Source organism: Colias eurytheme, chromosome 3, assembly GCF_061535395.1.
Source record: "Colias eurytheme isolate Ceu_HAF_F1 chromosome 3, ilColEury1 Martin Lab GWU primary, whole genome shotgun sequence".
NCBI lineage: Eukaryota > Metazoa > Arthropoda > Insecta > Lepidoptera > Pieridae > Colias > Colias eurytheme.
In genome coordinates, this window is record NC_142982.1 from 8,359,095 (window position 1) to 8,379,632 (window position 20,538).

The following is a 20,538-nucleotide window of genomic DNA, read 5'->3' on the forward strand; positions in this document are numbered from 1 at the left end:
TAAATTAATTTCAGAAGCTTTCAGTGACACAGCACTTAGCATTCCAGTGATCCTTTTTTTAGTGGGGAAATTATGCAAGGGTTATGTTTGGATTCTTCATTTTTTTATATTGGTTTTATATTTTTGAATGAACGAGTGAATTTGTGATCTAGCTTAAAAATTTGTGATACTAAGAATAAATGTTAAAATAAAAGATATTTATAATATTTTGTGTTTTATTGGGCTAAGGTAATTTCAAATAAAAAAGTCATCAAATATATAATTTTCAATATGCACAGTTACATCTTTATACATGTAAATAATATAGTACATAACAAATAAATAATAAATAGTACCAAATTTTGGATTCATCCATGATTAAAATTATTGCAGTTTGGTGTGATAATTACCATATACAGTGACTTGACTAAGTGCCAATTTATAAAGGAGTATCCTTAAAATGATAATTTACACCACCTACGAGTATATTTTTACGATTGTGTCATAATCATTTTTTAATTATTAAAAATGGCATTGTTATTTGAACAAGTAAATAATGATATAACCAATGAAATAATCATCACCAAATTAGCTAAATAAACAATATATTATGGCATAATGTGATTATCTAGTCTGATTTGTATTACATTCTCTTTCAGTAATAAACATTTGCAACATAAAATCTAAGCGTTATTAACTTACTTAACAATAATTGTCAATATCAAAACTTTATTCTATAGGTTATTGCTTAATAATATAATATATATCTTAGTAGCTTGTATTGAAATTACATCATTCAGTACAAAATGCCACATATGAAGAAGGTCCTCAAATTAATTTTTATATTTTGTGGATTGTCTTTTGAGCACATTTTAAACCGGTAATACTCATTCTTCAAGCTGCTTTTTAGCCGAAAATCTTTCAATAACATTGTGATCGATATTGTGTGTCAATGAGGGCCTAGTGCTACATCACAGATCCTAGGCGTCTCTCGCCTATACGTCGTTTCACTACCAATTGGCCATCCCTGGCTTGTTGAGCGTCATGAAATATATTTGGCAGGAAGAACCGCCTTTTGCGGACGAAAAGAATACTTTGTCATTACGCTCACATAAAAATTTAAGTCGTTGGGCTTTTTTGTGCATGAACACGCCGTCAAGATGGCCGCTTTCGACGGAGCGTATTTCTATAGCTTTGTTGCCCCACCCCATTATTTGTCCTGTGCCGATGTAAGCTACAGACGTTGGCATTTCTCCCCACTGAAAAAAGAAGAGGTAAGTTTACTTATAGCCTATGCTTTCTCAAATGGCCAATGTTGTTTTCTCAAGGTCTTCCTAAAACTTAATAAAAAAAAAAGAATAAAACATTACCTGAAGTACAATGTTCTTGCTAACTCTTCCATATGTGTTCACATAGACGCCTTCATTATCATAGCATAGCAAGAGCTGTCCACCATTGGAATTGGGCAGTGGAACAATGCAATGTGGAACTATAGCTCCCTGGGTCTAAAAGAAACAATAGAAAACATTGAAAATTTTTTATCACGGACAAAGAAAAATACAAGATACAATTCTAACTTGAAGCATTATAAAGTAGATAATACTGAAGGAATGCCTATAACATTACTATTTTTAAAATTCTAATAAGACGGAATAAAAATCATCTATTATTTTTGCATTTAGGCTTCTGCCTTCTTCTACAAATAATTTTGAAAACTGATACAGAATTTAAATAAAATATGGTGTATACTTACATGTTTTGGAATATAAATATCATAGACACTGGCAGTATCGAGATCAACAGCATGGAATCCATCAGCAGATCCATAAATTACTTTCAGTCTGGTGCCTTCTTCTATTGTTAAGTCCACTAACAAAGGCCTAAAACACAATAAAAACATGGTATTTACTTATATGGAAATATAACTTTTAAATTTATGCTCTCATTGGAACTACTTGCATTACATAAATTTATCAAAAAAATGTATGTTAGTTATGTGCTCATTAGGATTACTTGCACCACCAATATTTAGCAAAGTATTGTTAATTTTAGTTTTACATTTAGCTTCATCTTTATCATTAACTAGCGTTCCGCCCCGGCTTCGCCCGTGGTACATGTTTACGTTTTCTCTACATAAGAACCATCCTCGTACTTCAAGGAATATAATAAAAAAAGAATTATCGAAATCGGTTCAGCCGTTCTCGAGTTATGCGCTTACCAACACATTTTGCGATTCATTTTTATATATAAGATTATTTCTTTTTATACTTCTTATTTGTAAGTATGTATAAAAAGGTAGTTGAGTCACTACTGGATCATTCAAGTTTATAATAACTTGCAAATTAGCTACTAAATAATTTTTACCTGTGTTGTAAATCACCAAAGCTTTTAAATGCCATAAACTTGTGATACGGTTTGGGCGCCCACGCGTATATCTCGATGGAGTCCTTGAGAGCGATCACAAGGAACTTGATCCGCTCATACTTCACGATACGGAAGTGCACTGCGCCTTGGAGTTCACCAACGTTGATCCAGCCGTTCCTCCTTTCCACTTGCTGCATGGAAAATAAGTTGCTCGTGAATTTGGGTCGCTCATAAGTTGAAATATTTATAGTCAGTTATACAACTTTCGAATATGTTTAGCATAGCTTAACTGCCATTTAAAATGGCCAAAATATATAAAAATATAGGTCAAATAATGTTAAGTAGGTTATTCATATGGCTCTATGAGTATGTCCTGAAAGCGGACTTTAGAATTCAAAAATCTCGAAGCAATGGGCAAATTCCACTATTCTAATCAATATATAAAATATACTCACGTCACTGAGTCCGTCTGTGCGCAGAATTTTAGACTTCAGCCAACTTAAATAGTACACTCTGACGCGATTCTTCTTCCCAGACACCGTTACTAAGATGTTTTGTCCTTCTAACACTTCCATTTGTTGGAAGCGGCGTCGAGAGATTAATTGATACACTTTGCCTTGTCCAGAACGATCCAGTAACATGAGACCATTTTCGGTACCAATAAGTAGATTTACTCCTGTAAAGATAATGATAAATTAAGCTTGTGTCAAAAAATGTGTTAAAAATAAATATTTGGTAGTACAAATTGAATCAAAATAGTTGCTGTCTGTTTGTTTTGTCACTATCAAGTTGGTTACTTTGAAAATAACACTTCTTTATGACCGCCTTGTTTATCTCGGTTAATATTTTATTACATGTATTATAAAATGTATTGGCAGCTGTCGAATAAAACGTGTATTTATTCGTATTATCTATTTAGATACAGAAACAAAATCGGACCCCATAGCGCAGCGCAGAGGATCTCCGAGTTGAACCGCTTCTTGTACTTCCTGATCTCGGGCGTGTCGGACGAGATGTCGTGCCCGGTGGGCGTCACGTTCACGTTGACGTGGCTCTCGCGGCGCGACGCGTTGCCCGAGCCGCCCGTGCCGCTGCCCGTCGAGCCCGCGCCGAACCCGAACGTGAGGAACGAGCGCTGCTTCTGTTGCAAGGGCAGAAACTGTTGCTGCGACCCCACCGACGAGTTCGACGGCGAGTGCTGCAGGGGGGACGCGCCCTGCACCACGAACGACTTGGACGGCGTCGACTGGACGGACGAGGGGAGGGGGTGGTGGTGGTGGGGGGCGGGGGACGGCGTACATCCCGCTATGGCCTGCCTATACTGGAAAAGAAATATACAATGTCAATTCATTTGTAGCGACTATAAATCAAGAAATAAACACATTTGATTGTATGTTCTTTATCGATCTGTTTTGTGAATTGTTAGTTCATTATAAATCCACCTCCCGTTTATTAGTCAACATCTCAAGTATGGTCGGAAAGTTATTTGCGACATGGCCAGTATCTACATTTTATGGTGACGCATGTTTAATTGAATGTGGATGTAGAGTATAATATTGTAGCAGGCAATGATTTTGCATGTGTAAATATGAAGTGTAATGTTCATGAGACAGTATGATAAAGAGGTATTGAAAAATGGTTATTATTTATTCGGGTCTTAACTAATTTATTTTTAACTTTTGGAAACTCGACAGTAGAGTTATTTTATTTTGAAATGTTGACTCTAGTTTTTAACTTTTTTTTTACTTCATTGCCAGTTACATTTACAAGTTTTAAAGTACCATGAACGGTAAATCTTTACAACATATCGTATTATCCAAACCTCTCCCGATTATCTACCTGAAAGCTGTTTAGTCAAATCGATTACATGTAAGCAAATCTATGAGTATGCATAAATAGAGAAGAAATGGGAGTATATAAACAAACAACATTCTATATACGCTTGAATTGAAGCATGTCTTGTTTGCGATACGTTTCGTACTTACGCGGTGGTATCGGGTGTCTGCAAACCGGTCGCGGACCGTGGCTCCGATGTGTGTTTGCATGATTGACAACCATTATTACATTAATACTATATACTATAAGCTCAGCGCGGCAATTTGCGAATATACTTGGGGCCCCAAACATGATCTTAATCTAAGCATAAATAAAATTAGGAGTATTCTTAGGCACGTATTAGAATCTTAATAAAAAAGAACAGTTAAATAGCCTATAAAGTTGGGAGCCCCGTGGGAATGTTAAATGGGTAACGCGGCCGGTTACACCTTAAATATTTATCACAATAAGCACGGTATGAATGAATATATTGGCAAATTTGCGTAAATATACTATAATATGTATTTTTAAATGCTTCTGATAACTAGATGTAAATGTATAACATATTTAACCCATGATGATATTTGATATATTTTATGAGGAGGCTCAATGTATGGAACATTATAAACATAGGGGGAGTATTTGGGCTGTTATTTACCTCTTCACTGGTGGATTTGTCATGTCTCGGCGGTGTTGTGGGTTGTCCAGCCTGGCTCAAGAGGTCGGGTAGTACGGAACTCGTGCGAGACCCACTTCCCTCATTATTTCCACCCGAACGACCCTGGGAGGGATATCCACTTATATAACTCTATTATTCTTAAATAAATAGTAGAGTTATATGTATGGTTTCTATGTGGTTAAATAAATGTAAGTAGATAAATACAAAAGTACATATTTTCAATGTTTTGCTTATAAAATTTAAAAAGTCAATTGTATAAAATTATTTGTGTAAAATAATGACATTAATTACTTATTGGAAAAATACCTTTATGTTTAATATAATTTATAAACGCTATAAAATGATTAATAATGTAAAAGTTACATCTAAAATAATGGCGATAAAATCGAGCTATAAACTGTGCATTAATGTTTTAACGTTGCATCAATAGCGGCATAGCGAGACAAACACAAACAGTAGCAAAACATGCAAGTGGAACACATTCACAAATCTGATGATGTTTAATGTTTCTTTCCAGCTTCTGTGACATTTCGTTAGGCGATCATTCCCAAGTTATGTTAAATATCGTTTTAATGGCACAAATTTTGTAATTTCATCACTCAGGACACATCGCATTTCTCGGCAGGAAGACGGTATCCGCGCACAGATGGTAGAAATTGTTAGTTTATTAATAGAGTGCTTTGTTAACAGTGGTTAGGTTAATGTCAACTACCGAGCTAATATTTATAAAAATGTTTCTACATATTTGTATATACACCATTTGCAATATTGTACTGTAAACTCTACATAATACAGATGCTTACAATACTATAAGTTTCATATAAAATATCACGCCAAAATACAAGACTTATGAGCAAGGACTAGAAATAAATAATTATCTACTATACAATCTATTCAAAAGAAACATATCACAATGTTATTACTGATGATATCATTAATTACGTAGGAAAACTTGACAATCCCCATATTTGCCTCAACCACCACACCCATAGCTACAGAGTCAAACATAGCTTGATATACGTATAATAGCATTGCAAGTTACTCAGGTTAGTCATATACAGTTGTTAGATATACAAAGATTAATGTAACCCTCATACCAAAACGTAAGTATAAAAATATTAATCAAACTATCCCGAGCAGTGAGCAATTACCTGTTCCTGTGCGTTTACCGCTTCCTGCCCACAACTTGACAAAACCTCTGTGTGCCGATTACAATTCCTTCGGAAAACGATATCGGATTCTGTCTTTTCTCTGCGAGGTTTCATTATATTGCAGCTGTCGGGTATATTGGGGGCTGGCTTATTCTCCAACGTATTAGCAGTTAAATCTAAAGTTCCAGTTCTCTCAAAGGAAGCCCCACTGGTGAAACAAATGCTAGTCGCTGGAGAATCACTGTTCACGCTGCTCTGGCGACTCATACCGTTATTTTCACTGTCTTGCCGAATTAATTCGGCGACGTTCTTCAGAGCATCAATGGGATTGTTACCCGGCACTTTTCTATCTGGGGTTCTTTTATCGTTTCGTTTGGCTGCGTTTTGTGAAAACTTTAAACTGTCATTCATTTTTATGAAATCTGTCAGTACAGGCTCACCAGAGGATTGTGGTTTATTGCTTTGTTTTCTTGAATGATTGAAGATTCCGCTAGACCTTTGTTTATTAACACCAATTGGACTTTCATGCTTAGGAAAGTATATGGCTGAATGCCGTGTACTAGACAGAGGAAAGAAGTCTGAATTCTCTCGCCGGAACCCTCTGAAAAATCGATTCGGAGAGCTAACTTCTGATTCTTGTTCTTTTTTATATTTCAATATATCCGACAGCTTTTCTTGTGTGGACTTTTCAGGTTTTTGGAAAAGTTGTTTGTGGCGAGAAGGCGGAGTCGCGATTGCTTTATATTTGACCCATGCATCCTCCATTTCAATTCTGGATTGACGTTGGAGTTGGGCGCGCTTTTGGTCAGTCTCCTTGCTAGCGTCTTGTTTCTCTTCTTTGGCTTCAGCATTTTTCGAAGGGAAAAATCTTGCAAAGTCCCAGTCTTTCAACAATACCGCTTCGTCGACGTCCGATTGCCTCTTATCGTTCTCTGTGTTCTCCCTCTGATGTTATTCAAAACATGTTTAGTATAAAAGCCACATATAAATAAAATTGTTATAAACAATAGATATGATCGCTCACTATCTTATTTTGGCGTGAAAATTAACAAATTAATGCATTAACCTCACCAAACTATAGAGCCAAAGGCGGATAAAATGTTGGAAGCTGAGGACATGCTAAATTTTTACCACAAACATTAAATGCTCACTTTAACATGTACTCAACCTTAATGACATTGTAAAGAGGCGAACAACAATATAAATATTTTCATGAATTTAACATTTTAGACATCAACAATTTATGTAAGATTTCTAATAATTAATAATAAAGATTTATTATCACAGTGTTGTTTATGAGAGTCCTAATGAAGATGAAAATGCTAAAACAATAGAATTGAGTGTATATAATTTGAACGCAATAAATAATGAGCATATACCAAACATTATGTTTTAAATTGGAATATTTAATGAATGATTAAACAAAATATATAATTGTTTAAAAATGTGCCTTCAAACCAGTTTCTTTTAAAATCTCAAGCACGATTATTGTATGTTATGCGGATATGATTGATGATATAGCATTGAATATTATAAATGCTTCGTTAAAAAATAGATATAAGATAAAGTTGAATACTGATATTATAATAAAAAATAGGTACATGTATTAATTGATCAAGTTTCCCCAAAAAACCAACAGCTATACACTCAGCGCAGTCGTCTTATTTTTTGCAAGTAAGGTCTACCTTGTTTACACTTTATTACTTTCTCACTTTACCGCGAATTCGTTTTTTTTAGCATTAAAATGCTTAAGGGCCCTTAGTAGGTGAACACGGCAAAATGGACTGTTTTCTATGAGCTATAATTGAAAATATTGAAGTTTTTTCGCACTGAAATTTCTAATATGTATTACAGAACGTATGTGTGATGGGATGACTGTTTCCAAAACACGATTGGAAAAATTTTGCTCGATAAAAAAAAATCCTGAAGTTACCTCTAAAATATCATATAAATGCTCATTACAACTGTATTTTACGATAATAATTCGTATAAAATCACAAATACATAGGTATTTACCTTCTCGATTTCGTGACTGTTTTAGATTTAGAAAATACTAAATATTTTCATTCACTTTTTGATAAAAATGTGAATGGCGCTTACGATTTTAAGTTTCGAGCACGTTGATTCCATACTAAACGCGGATCCCCTCACCGCTTACCTCAGGCCCGAATAGCTGAATTTTCGCTGACCGCCTAACCCCTCTTAAAAAAAATTTTTTTTTTAGAAATAACATTTTCCTATATCCAATCATATCCACAATCCACACCATACAAGCACACTCACCCGCTTGACGAGCGTGCGGTCCTTGTGCGGATCGTCGTCGTCCGGCGTGGGCGGCAGCGGGCGCGTGGGCGCCGCGCCGTCCTCCGACACCGCCGACAGGCCCGGCCTAAAGCACAACTCGGGGCTGACAAGCCGCAAACCAATAACGGACGTGCACGGGACAGGTTCGTAAAAGGGTAGGGAGCGGTGGAAGGGCAAGGTTTTATACAAAAGAGAGGAAACGGGTGTAGGGAGCCGTGGAATAAGGGCAAGGTTTTATACAAAAGAGAGGATGAGAAAAGTAAAGGATAGGGAGTGTTACGAGAAGATTTGTTCAAATGGGACGTAAAGGTGGGCGTCGAGGAGATGTGGATATTATAAAAGAAAAGTGAGGTAAGGATACACGGTAGCGAATCGTAATTGGACAGAAATTTGCATTGATGATTTGTGAAGTATAAACAAAAGGTAAGTTCATCAATATAGTTGGGCGCGAGTGAGAAGATAAATTTGAGATGTAGGTAAGAGAATGAAATTGATGAAATGAATTGGTAATGAATTAGAACAACAATTACAATAAGTAATTTAGATATGAAAAGAGATTTGTGTTAATTGATGAAAGTGAAAAATAAAGTTCGATGGAAGGCAAATAGAATTTATCAAAATACATGATAATGAAATATGAATAGTTATTTAAGTGGAAGAATACGATTGAGAGTACATAGGATTCATGGAATAAGTATGAATTGTATGGGGTTGGGAGAATGAAATGTGTAAATGCGATGATAAAAAAAAATAAGGGTGACAAGGGGAAAAATAAATGTAAAATGCAAAATAAAATGAAAAAAGAAATAGAAAAATGTCATTAGTTGAAATGTAAATTGATATGAAACAAATGTTGATATAAATTCAGGATTTTTTAATATTAGACATTACACAATTAAATTGGACTCAAACACAAATAGCCTTTAACTTTATATGAGAACTTAGAAAAAATAACTTCGAATATAAAAGTATCTGGCTACAACAAGAGTTGTCGCCAACTGATGCCTAATTTTTTGACAATAATTTATATTATGTTAATAAAAATCTCACTCACAGGGGCTTGGGCGGATCGCTGGCCAGCAAAGTGCCATCGTTTCTTACTCGGCCACCACCTTCGTCGGCGTCAGAGTCACTGTCCGAGTCCTCAAAGGTTGGCTCTGGGGGATTTCGCTCCACGGGCGGACCTTTAAACATTATTATTATTATTATGAAATAAAAATTATTTAACAATTTATTTACTTAATTATAATGGAAAAAATCGAACTTGAATTTGAAAGCTGATATAAGTAATTTGAAAATTTAATCCACCTCATAAAAAAAGGTTAATTTGTCAATAATTACGTTATACACAATATACGTTATATCTTGAAAAAATCGATGTGTAAATTATGTTAAATAGGTAATACTTTTGAAATACCTTGTCCATTCGTTGGTGCTCGGGGCGGTCGATTCGGAGGTTCGTTTCCAGAAACCACTCCAAGTTCATTCAGCTGAGCAGCAAGTTTGTCCAAATCCTAAAAATATGTTTTATGTGAATAATCGAACTAACAATTTAGAATAATTTAAATTTTTATAAAATTAAATAAAAAACGAAACCAAAACACACCTCTGGCCTTCTTGGCGGAACCTGCGTTCGAAGTTAAATCAACCGTGCAAAGAAAAACAGCGTGACATGAAAACAAAAATACAAGCAATAAAATAACATAAAACATACAATTTAAAACATTCGAAAGACTTAATTCAATATTACACCAGTTTTCGTTTATAGTTTTTTAATACACCGTCACGCATTCATTCTTCCAAATGAAAGTAATCAATTTTCAAAGGCAATTAATTAATCAAGAATGATTGTACTCTATGGTCAGTGAGTATGGAGTAAACTCTTATTTCGCCGAATTTTCTGCTTCTGTTTGATTAGGTAATGGTATAAATATTAGAAGTTTTTTCATTCTATTCCAAATACTCCTTAATAGACTTAATTTTTTTTTAATTATGAAGATAGCTGTAATAAAATTTTAAATTCATTAATTAAATTTTTATATAAAGTACATACCATAGGAATAAACTTGTTAGATCGCTGCGGCGGCAGGGGCCCGCTGGCGGGCGGCGTGCCGTTGTTAGAGCCAGAGCTGTTCGACGATCCAGACGATTTCGGCGTCGGGGGCAGAGGCCTGAAATTGTACAGATTCAAAATATACTCATAGTATAACGGTTTTTTAAACGAATGATACCTGAACACGGAAATTATTTTTATATATATATAACGAATTTTTTAAAAACATGTATACAATAGAATAAAGACTTAAATTAAAATATAGTATTAGTAAGAAAGATATTATGTAAGTAAAAGTAAATCAGAATCTTGTGCATTGATATACATAAATCTGGGTACCTATCGAAAATTGATTACTTATTTTGAGACAATTCTGTACATTAATATACTTAACTTAAAATAATAATAATTACCTATATCTGTTAGGCTGTTGTGCCTGTGGGTCTGGCACTACAATCAGTCTTTGTGGAATGGATGGTCTTGCTGGAGGACCAGGTTCTATATGCAACAATATTTATGTTAACGGAACGTAAATAACAATATCACAATATAATGTATTTGTTTATATGTTTCTATCAGGAATTCATTGTAGAAAAGTACGAAATAAAATCCTTATTTAAGAAAAACAATATTGCAGAAATAGTCAAAAAATATTGATTAGGACTTTCTTATATCTGTTGTGTATTGACAGAGTAATCATTTATTTTAGTTCCTATTAGGTGCATATGCATAAAGATAATGCATAAATCCATACTAATATTATAAATGCGAAAGTAACTCTGTCTGTCTGTTACTCAATCACGCCTAAACTACTGAACCAATTTGCATGAAATTTGGTATGAAGATATTTTGATACCCGAGAAAGGACATAGGCTACCTTTTATTGCGAAATAATATGTACCACAGGCGAAGCCGGGGCGGACCTCTAGTACCTAATAAGAACTACATATATAATAATATTAATATAAGGTATGTAATATATATTTATGAATCTAACAAGCAAATGTCAATTTACCTGGAATCTCCTCACGCTCCTCACGTTTGCTGTTGCGTTTAGGCGGCGGTTGGGGTTGTTGCGCTTCCGCAGCTCTATATTTCATGATAAAGCATTATTTAACACACTTCTTGTCAAATGTTAGTATTTCTTTTATATAACTGTTAATACGCTATAATGGACATGGATTTTAAAATCATTTGCGGCAATCTAAATAAAAATCCTAGCTTTGGAACACCACAATGAAATTGGACATCACTGCCACATAGAACTTAAATGCAAATTAATTTTTATATCATAATTATATTTACTTAACTTTCTTTATACATTGCTATTAAGATTTAGTATTGCAAGCGGCAAGCCACAGATAAAAAAAAAGACGGGTTGCACTCCGGGAGTGCCGGCAGAAGTGAAAACTTGATTATTAACGTTCAGCATGTTTGATATTTTGGAATGGTATCCGTCTTACGCATGGAATATAAAAGCTAAAAAAAAAAGTCCGTCTTACGCTTTTTCGATCAGGCCACGTATCCTGACGCGAGTTTAAGATTTTATACTCAACGCCGCTAAAGAAGTTTTCACTTCAAAAATTGATATATCTACTAACCTTCCTTCTTGTATCTGTTGGAAATTCCTGCGTAGAGTATCCCCTCCTTGGTGCGGAGCGTTATGCACAATGGACGATGGTTCACCCGCAATCGCATTGTCTTCCTCCTCACCCTCCGAACCGGAGTACTTGTAGTCTTCGCGCACCGAGTTCTCTTGCTTGCGTTTCTTGCATCTGTCTATGTGATCCTTCAATTGTATCCTCACTTGCCGCTCAGTGGGTTGATCTCTGTAATAGGTATTAATATTAAATTGTTAACCCATTGAGCCCCAAGCGGCCCGATGGGTCCCAGACACAATAGATTTTCTATTGTGTCTGTGGTTCCGGGGCCTGAGTTATTAAGAATGTATGAACTCAGTGTTCACTTTTATTGTGATTAATGGTTGTTTTTGAATATTATAAGAATGCATTAAAAACAACTAAGTATGTGAAGTCCTGGGTTTGATTCCCGGTGGAGAGGATAAAAAAAAATGTCTCGGGCTGGCAGGATACAGAAGGCTGATCTGTCCGTAAAGAAAATCGATCAGTGAAACAGATGTATGCATAATGCATCTGCCCCTTACCCCACTAGGGGACACAGGACTTCACTATGTTAATATAATAATATTTATAAACAAGCAGTCCGCCCCGGCTTCGCCCGTGGTACATTTTTACGTTTTCTCTACGTAAGAACCATCCTCGTACTTCAAGGAATATAATAAAAAAAGAATTAACGAAATCGGTTCAGCCGATGCGCTTACCAACACATTTTGGGATTCATTTTTATATTATAGATTTTATTTAAAACAAAACTGGAAATATAAAATGTATTGCACTTTCCATAATATACCTCATTTTAAACCAATTGAAAATAATAAATGTCTTTTACTATAATGAGATTAGATAAAAGGTTTACCTTATGAATGGATGTTTTAGCAGTTGCTCAGTGTAAGGCCTTTGATGATAATCCTTCACAAGTACAGTTTCAATGAAACTATGAAATTTCTTTGCCCACTTCTTTGACTTTAAGCGAGGAGGAGAATTTCTGTAAGAAAAATACATTTATTAAGCTTAAATCATAATTATTCATTATATTCTGTTTGCCTTTCTAAATGGTTGAATTGCAAAATAGCAATTAAATTCTATGGCAACTACATTAATACAAAATAAGGTTATTAAAAAGGCATGCCTATAAGATGATGCATAATATCATAATAAATTCATAGCAAGTAAACATAATCTCATATTCAAAACAAATAAAATATTGTACATTACTATAATGTGTAAGATAAGATATAGAAATATAAATAAACAGAAAAATTACATTGTAATGTACTGGGATATAGATCACAAATCACAATCCGGTATTTATTCTTATCAAAATGAAGTAGTATTTATTATTTTTTTTTAATAATATGTAATTGTAAATAGAATATACAATTATTAATATTTTTTTATGAAATTACAAAGATACCTTTGTTTTCAAAGATTTGTTAATTTTTTAAATATAAATTTTAAAGTAAAAGGCTTGAAATGTACATCCCATTAAGAATAATAGCAAAAACAACCACTCTCTAATACTTTGGAAAATCTAGTTATTATTGTAGCATACCTTGGAATAAGAAACAGAGCTCTCATAGGATGTAAATCACATAGAGGCGGTTGACTCTCTGCCATCTCGAGGGCAGTGATACCGAGAGACCAGAGGTCAGATCGATTGTCGTAAGTCGCTTCTGGGTTCTCATCGCACGCAATCACCTCTGGTGCCATCCAGTATGGAGTTCCTATGAAGGTGTTCCTCCTTCCAATTGTTCTGTCCAACTGAGCTGACACTCCAAAGTCCACTAGGGAAACATTATTCAAGTGTTAATATGATAAGTTAGCTAGTAAGCAATAATAGGTGCTCAGGTGCAGTCAATAAAAACAAGGTATATGCTTAAATCTCTAAAAGGCACAAATACAATCCTACTAATATTATAAATGCGAAAGTTTGTGAGGATGTGTGTGTTTGTTACTCTTTCACGCAAATACTACTGAACCGATTACAATGTAATTTAGCACACATATAGAAGGTAACTTGGATTAACACATAGGATAGGTTTTATCCCGGAAATCAAACGGGAAAGAAACTACGCGGGTTTTTCTTTGAAAATGCGGGCGAAGCCGCGGGCGGAAAGCTAGTATGTTAATAAGGATTATTTTTTATAATAGCTATGCATTGGTAAATAAATTGTTTTTTCTCAAGTAAAAATCAACATACCTAGCTTCACTTCAGCATTGTCAGTCAATAAAACATTCTGGCCCTTAATATCACGATGTATTACTTTGTTTGAATGCAAATAGCTGAGACCTCTAAGGATTTCTCTGCAGATATAAGATATCCATTCCTCCTTGAGGGATTGTCCTTTAGTTGATTTAACCAAATCAGTCACAGATCCTAAAATGATACAAAAGTTACAAGATGTATTGAAAACAAGTAAATTGATATAATGAAAATATTTCTATATTAAGTTTAATGTTACCAGGTTCTAGGTTCGGTAATGCTTTAATGGTACATACATTAAAATGGTCTTGATTTTAAAACACACTGTTATCAAAATATTCTCAACAGAGTAATGAAAGGGCATAATATAATGTAAATCAGTATCAAAGGTCATTGACCTCATACTTTCCCTAAGTGTACTTCATTAATCTCATTAAAAAAATATAATTAGTATATTTATATAATATAGTGATATTCTTACCAGCACCACAATATTCCATAACCAACCAGAGCTGGTCATCTTTACCAGGCAGACTCTTTTTAATAAAAGCACCATAATACGTAGCAATGTTGCGATGGTTTGAATACTTTTTGAGTACATTAATCTCAAGCTTTATTTCTTCCTCTTCATCTTGAGTCACATCCATCACCTTGATGGCAGCAAGTTGACCTGTTTTTGTGTGACGTCCCTAAAACATTCCATACAACAGTATTGTTGATGTCTATGTACATATATCTCTCATACTTTCAGAACATCATAATAATAAAATTGCTCTCATTTTGTATAATTATGCAAGAGTGTAACTTGAATGGTGTGTAGGTGAGAAAGTTAGTTGATTGTTATTTTATATAAGACTTTGCCACAACTACATTTTTGATATGAATGTAAATTTATGTTTCAACAGATTCAAAATTGTTTTTAAAAGCAATGTTGTAACAATAACAAAAGTATAATAGAATCATTGTTTATAAAAATAAGAAAACTGAATGCAAATGTTGAAATGTCCAAGATAAATCCAACAATAGTAGGCCACTACTTTATTAGAGAAGACAGATGAAAATTAATTATGTTCATTGACATTAATAACTGTCCTCAAATGGTCAAGTTGTAATAATTGTAAATAATTAAATTAGATTAAATGATTACAAGAGCTTGCCTTAATGAGTTGAATGTTTCTTTAACGAAATATAATCCAATAAGAAGATTTTTGATAAAATGTTAAAAAATGAACTTCATTAAAATCATGATTATATTATGACAGCAGCACTTACCTTGTACACCTGACCGTACGTGCCATTTCCGACGACTTCTATCAGTTCAAATATACCAGCAGGATCCTGAAAATAAGTATATGCGAGAAATGTATAGATAAAAGCTAATTATATTCCCCAATACACCTTCCCTATGATTCACACCCCGTGAGATCATTGCACTCTAAGCGAGTTAAGACAAAGAGGCCTTTGGAATGGAAGTATGTTATATTGCTAATAGAATATATGTTTTTAGAATTACCTTTAATGCACTGAGGTCAATGTCGTCTAATGAACAATTTACAGACGGTGCCAGTTGATGCGCCATTTTGAGTATATTGTCACACACGAAGACAAAGCACGAGATCCTCACATCAATATATAAAACTTACAAAAGCTCTTAGATTATAACATTGATGTAGAGATTTGTAGGAATTTATTATTGTACGTCTGAATAATTTATAAAACACATTGTTTACAATTAAATTTACAGTGATTTACAGATACACAATTTATATGCCGCACACACACCCGGCAGGGATGCCAGATTTTGCAGACAACATTCTAAATTCTACCATCGCAGACTTTTCTTCTACTATAGATTATAAAATATTGTTAAAATATGTAAATTTAATTATTTTTTGCTAAATTAAGAATTCCCTATTAAAACATTCTGTTCATAATATCATGGTAATAGCATCAAAATTTACTATCTTATAAAGATGATGCTGATGGCATTGCATCTGAATGGGAGGTTTCAAAGAACTGGTAACAATATGGTGAAATGGTGAACGTCAAAAATAGATAACACAGATAAAAAATAGCATTAATATTGCTTTAATTGGCATAAATTTCTTACCGATAATAATTTTAAATTTATTATGTTGTTCTAGTCTTTTATTACGAATGGAATAAGTTTTCGCTTTAGTTAATCTTATTGGATTGAATTTGGAGGTATATTTCACATTCATGTACACTTTTATGCAAGGTCTGTGAATGATGAAATCAACGTAAAAAAAAAACTACCGCCTTTTCTCAAGATTATTATATTAATATTAATTGTCTTATTTGTATTCTCTTTGAAAAGAATCTGCAATAAATTCGGATTTCGAACGGGCCGCAGCGTTTTAAAAATATTCTGATTGCTACTAGTCTGTCACTGTGTTTTAAATCTTATTACTTGCAATTAATTAGTACCTACGTATGACCTACGTCTTTAAGTACGTCTTATAACTTATATTACAGACACGGAGAGGAAACAGTGTGAGATTTGTTTAGTAATGGTATAAATAATATACTGGAATTTTTATTTCAATATCTTTCCATTTTTTGCATCCCCACTAAAATACCATCTTGCTCCTGTGAATTTTGAAAATATATCTCACGCATCCTTTAATCTCTATTATGTAATTCTCTTTGCTTTTTTTCTCAGGATGTTTAGGGTGATCAGAAGAGGTCATGAAAAATAATAAATGTTTCTGTCATAGAACAAAAAAAGGCTGCCTAGAAGTTACAGCAACAAACAGCAGCAACAAACTCACAAACATAGAAAGATGTGAAATACTACTGAAAATTATCAAAGCTTAATCCGTAAGAATAAGAAAAGAGCAACAATTGTTTATATTGCAAAAATAGATCGCAATTTGCAGACTTCACATTACACAAGGCTTTGCCAGTGCTATGTGCAAAAATGGACACCTGTTATCTGTTGAAAATGAAGACGATGGCATGGGATTTCCGTTTGAATTATAAATGTAATCATAGATCCACAACTTTTCTCCTAATGTTTCAGGTACGTAATAAGCTTTTGATTTTACTTTACGAGTCAATCACGCAAAAAAAAGAAAAAAAAAATATATGTATATATAATTAGGTACCTTTATTATACTTAAGTACAAATCTCCCTTGCACGCCTACACGAGTCGGGCAATTCCTGAAATTCATATAACATATTTATTCAGTAATTTTGGAACGCGTACAAAGTATCTATAACCTAAACCTTATGTTTTACATAACTACCTTCCTTATTATAAAAATTTAAAGAGGGTAGGTGCCATATTATGTAGGTGCGAAAGATTTTAAAAAGTATTTATTAACGTGATAACGTTTTTAAAATCGTTTTAGTCGGGGTAAAACTGTACATTATAGGGCGTGGAATTTGGGGGTAGTGGGGGGTGGAGAGAGGGGGGGTGGGTACTAGGAACTTCCCCTGTAAAGGGGGGGGCGCGAAAATTAATAGTTTTCGAGATATTTACAAATTAAGTTTTGGTCCGCCTAAAGCAAAGGGGGCGCAAAGTAAGGACTTAGAAAATTTTTGATCTAAAGTGAATATTGTATAGGAATCATAAAATACATAATTTTTATTCAAAACGCTAAAATAAGCATGTTTTATAAAAAAAACTTTTTCTCTAAAATAAAAAATGGCCGAGATATTCGCCCTCAAAGATTGATGATAAAACCTAACCTAACCCTTTCCCTATCTCCTCATGTCTTTTTTATATTGTCTCAGACACTGCCTTAGCTCCGGCGCTACGGGAAGTGCAGCCCTTCCGCCCTTGCGTGACAAAGCACGGTCGCCCGTACTCCACTTCGCAGCTTCAGCTTATTGGTCGCCTTCGGCGACCAGCCTCAGCCGCTCCGCTCCGCACGGCTCCCGAGCTTTGTCACGGCGGGCGAAGGCTGCTCTCCCTCCGCGCCTCCGGCTTTTTACATACACTCTAGGGGTAGGGCAGACAAGACCACGTGGAATTCGGGGTTGACAGATTCGGTTCTGTGGCAAGTCTTATGATAATGCAATGCTTATTTTAGCGTAACGTTTTTTAGCTAGATTCGGACTTTCGCAGCTTAATATTGAATACATAATATTCCATCATTGAAAAAATTTACATTTTACAATCCGTCATGTATCTTGGTAATTATCAAGTTTAGAGAAAAGTTGCCCCAACAAAACATGCTTTTATTAGCGTAATCTTTACGATAAAACAATAATAAATAGGTGTTATAATGATACCAACTCCATCAAAAATTTTCTAAGTCCTGCGCCCCCTTTGCTTTAGGTATTTTTTTCCAGTTCCACATTGATCTGAAGCAATTAATATTAATTATTACTTTACATTAATAGTTTTCAATACTAGTAATATTGCATTAGCTCTTTGATTTGAAATATGACAGATTTAATGTAATAGACATTAGTATGACCTGTAGTTTTTTTTTTTTGTTTGAGTGGGAATCGCCCTAAAGTCGCTTCTGGCACTCGCCGGCCGCTGCCGCGGCACGCTCGCTTCGCTCGCTCGGCTCGTGCGGCAGTTCAAATGTTATCCTAACACGCTCGTCGCTTCGCTCCTCGCTACCTATTTGTATGCTAAAAGTAAAAGTTTAATAGTTTTGTACAGTTTTAGGGCTTAACAGGCACGAAACGATCTCGACTGAAAGGTGGCAAACGAACGGTAACTGAAAATGACGTCGTTATTGTTTTGTTCCACGGTACAAAGCGTACAATTAATATTGGACAGCGCTAGTCGTCCGCTAAACGGATGAATAAAATAAATTAGTCGTCCGATTACCGGATGAATAAAATAATTTAATCGTCCGATAACATCTATTTATCTATATAGTTAGGTTATCGGGGTTTCTTTAGAGAACTGCCGCACGTATTATAGGTTTTTTGTGGGGGGAGGAGGGCACACGTAGGTATTTGATTTTTTTTGCGCGTCGACGGAGCCCCGCTTCGCGGGGCTCCTATTTCTGTGTAGTTTTTTTTTAAAGAAACCTAACCTAACCTAACCTAACGGCTAACCTAACCTAAACTAGATTTTTTTTTGCGCGTCGACGGAGCCCCGCTTCGCGGGGCTCCTATTTCTGTGTAGTTTTTTTTTTTAAGAAACCTAACCTAACCTAACCTAACGGCTAACCTAACCTAACTTGATTTTTTTTTTGCGCGCCGACGGAGCCCCGCGAAGCGGGGCTCCTATTTCTGAGTAGTTTTTTTTTAAGAAACCTAACCTAACCTAACCTAACCTAACCTAACCTAAAGGCTAACCTAACCTAAACCTAACCTAACGAATTGAGGGTGAATATCTCCGCCATTTTTGATTTTAGAGAAAAGTTGTTCCTATAAAACATGCTTATATTAGCGTTATCTTTACGATAAAACAATAATAAATAGGTGTTAAAATGACACCAACTCCATCAAAAGTCCTGCGCCCCCTTTGCTTTAGTCCAACCCAACTAGCTTTAGTGTTAAAAGGTTATCTAGTAATCCGAATAATCGGACGATTAAATTATTTTATTCATCCGGTAATCGGACGACTAATTTATTTTATTCATCCGTTTAGCGGACTACTAGACACTTCGATTAATATTTTTGTTAAATTATAAATTGCGAATATTAATAATTTTATTTTATTTAATCTATTTTACAAAAACTATACTTAATAATAATTATTTTTAATGTTGTTGTTAAAAAATATACAAATTTCATCAATAAAATTTAAATTATAATATTTTTTTTGTTAGATAGAAATGTTTTACCTGAAATGAAACGCGTTTGACAATCGCTGTAGGTCAATTTGACACTGTCATAACAGTAAGTTCGCGTTTCAAAGATAAAATGGAGTAAAATTTTCCGATTTTCAAAAATTCGTGACTCAAAAACAAAAAGTTTTCGCGCTGTGAAATTTCAGATTTAGGTTCCATAGGACAATAGCTAACCACAAAAAAAATTACGACTCTCAACTCCACGCCCTATAATGTACAGTTTAGCCTTAGTCGGGTGACATGTTCAGAAACTTGTGTCACACCAAAACCTCACGAGCGCGATCGCAGGTACAACGAGAGAGAGACGGACCGATCTCCCTCAAGCGCTGCCACCAATAAGACGTTATCACGTAAACATCTCGATCGTAAACCTACTTTACAAACAACCAATTTTTTTTAATATTTGCTTTGATTTGAAAACAACGCCTTTTAAACTTTATCTATATCAAGTGCTTATTCTTTTTATCATTTATTAGATAAGAAAAGCGAGTGTATTTTCTTGCATCAAAATAAACATACCTACTCATACCTAGGCTAAGAAATGTGTGCTGTGATCATAATTA

The 20,538-nt window shown here is 34.5% G+C and overlaps 1 protein-coding gene across 4 annotated transcripts; it reads right to left on the reverse strand.

The window, feature by feature from the left end:
- Window positions 1-197: 197 nt before the first annotated feature.
- On the reverse strand, window positions 198-15,987 carry msn (serine/threonine-protein kinase msn). 4 transcript variants are annotated; one of them, XM_090119905.1, is made up of 22 exons: window positions 15,702-15,987; window positions 15,461-15,526; window positions 14,670-14,877; window positions 14,186-14,362; window positions 13,538-13,769; window positions 12,842-12,970; window positions 11,947-12,174; window positions 11,361-11,434; window positions 10,759-10,843; window positions 10,346-10,463; window positions 9,899-9,919; window positions 9,710-9,806; window positions 9,347-9,476; window positions 8,272-8,377; window positions 5,989-6,933; window positions 4,817-4,939; window positions 3,283-3,484; window positions 2,799-3,019; window positions 2,344-2,534; window positions 1,733-1,859; window positions 1,350-1,484; window positions 198-1,238 (listed from the first exon to the last, which is right to left on the reverse strand). In XM_090119905.1, exons 1-22 carry the CDS (start codon window positions 15,765-15,767, stop codon window positions 990-992), a joined length of 3,930 nt encoding a protein of 1,309 aa, XP_089976031.1. In that variant the 5' UTR covers window positions 15,768-15,987; the 3' UTR covers window positions 198-989. The 4 variants fall into 4 exon arrangements, with proteins under 4 accessions (XP_089976031.1, XP_089976030.1, XP_089976033.1 ...); XM_090119904.1 differs by having other exon boundaries at window positions 3,283-3,664; XM_090119907.1 differs by lacking the exon at window positions 5,989-6,933.
- Window positions 15,988-20,538: the final 4,551 nt, after the last annotated feature.

Bases quoted from the DNA above. Each gene is read 5' to 3' on its own strand.
- msn (XM_090119904.1), bottom strand. From the start codon at position 15,767: ATGGCGCATCAACTGGCACCGTCTGTAAATTGTTCATTAGACGACATT. The intron at 4,940-5,988 runs GTAATTGCTCAC...TATCCCTCCCAG, and splicing joins CGGTAAACGCACAGGAACAG to GGTCGTTCGGGTGGAAATAA. The intron at 1,485-1,732 runs GTAAGTATACAC...TGTTTCTTTTAG, and splicing joins ATATTTATATTCCAAAACAT to ACCCAGGGAGCTATAGTTCC.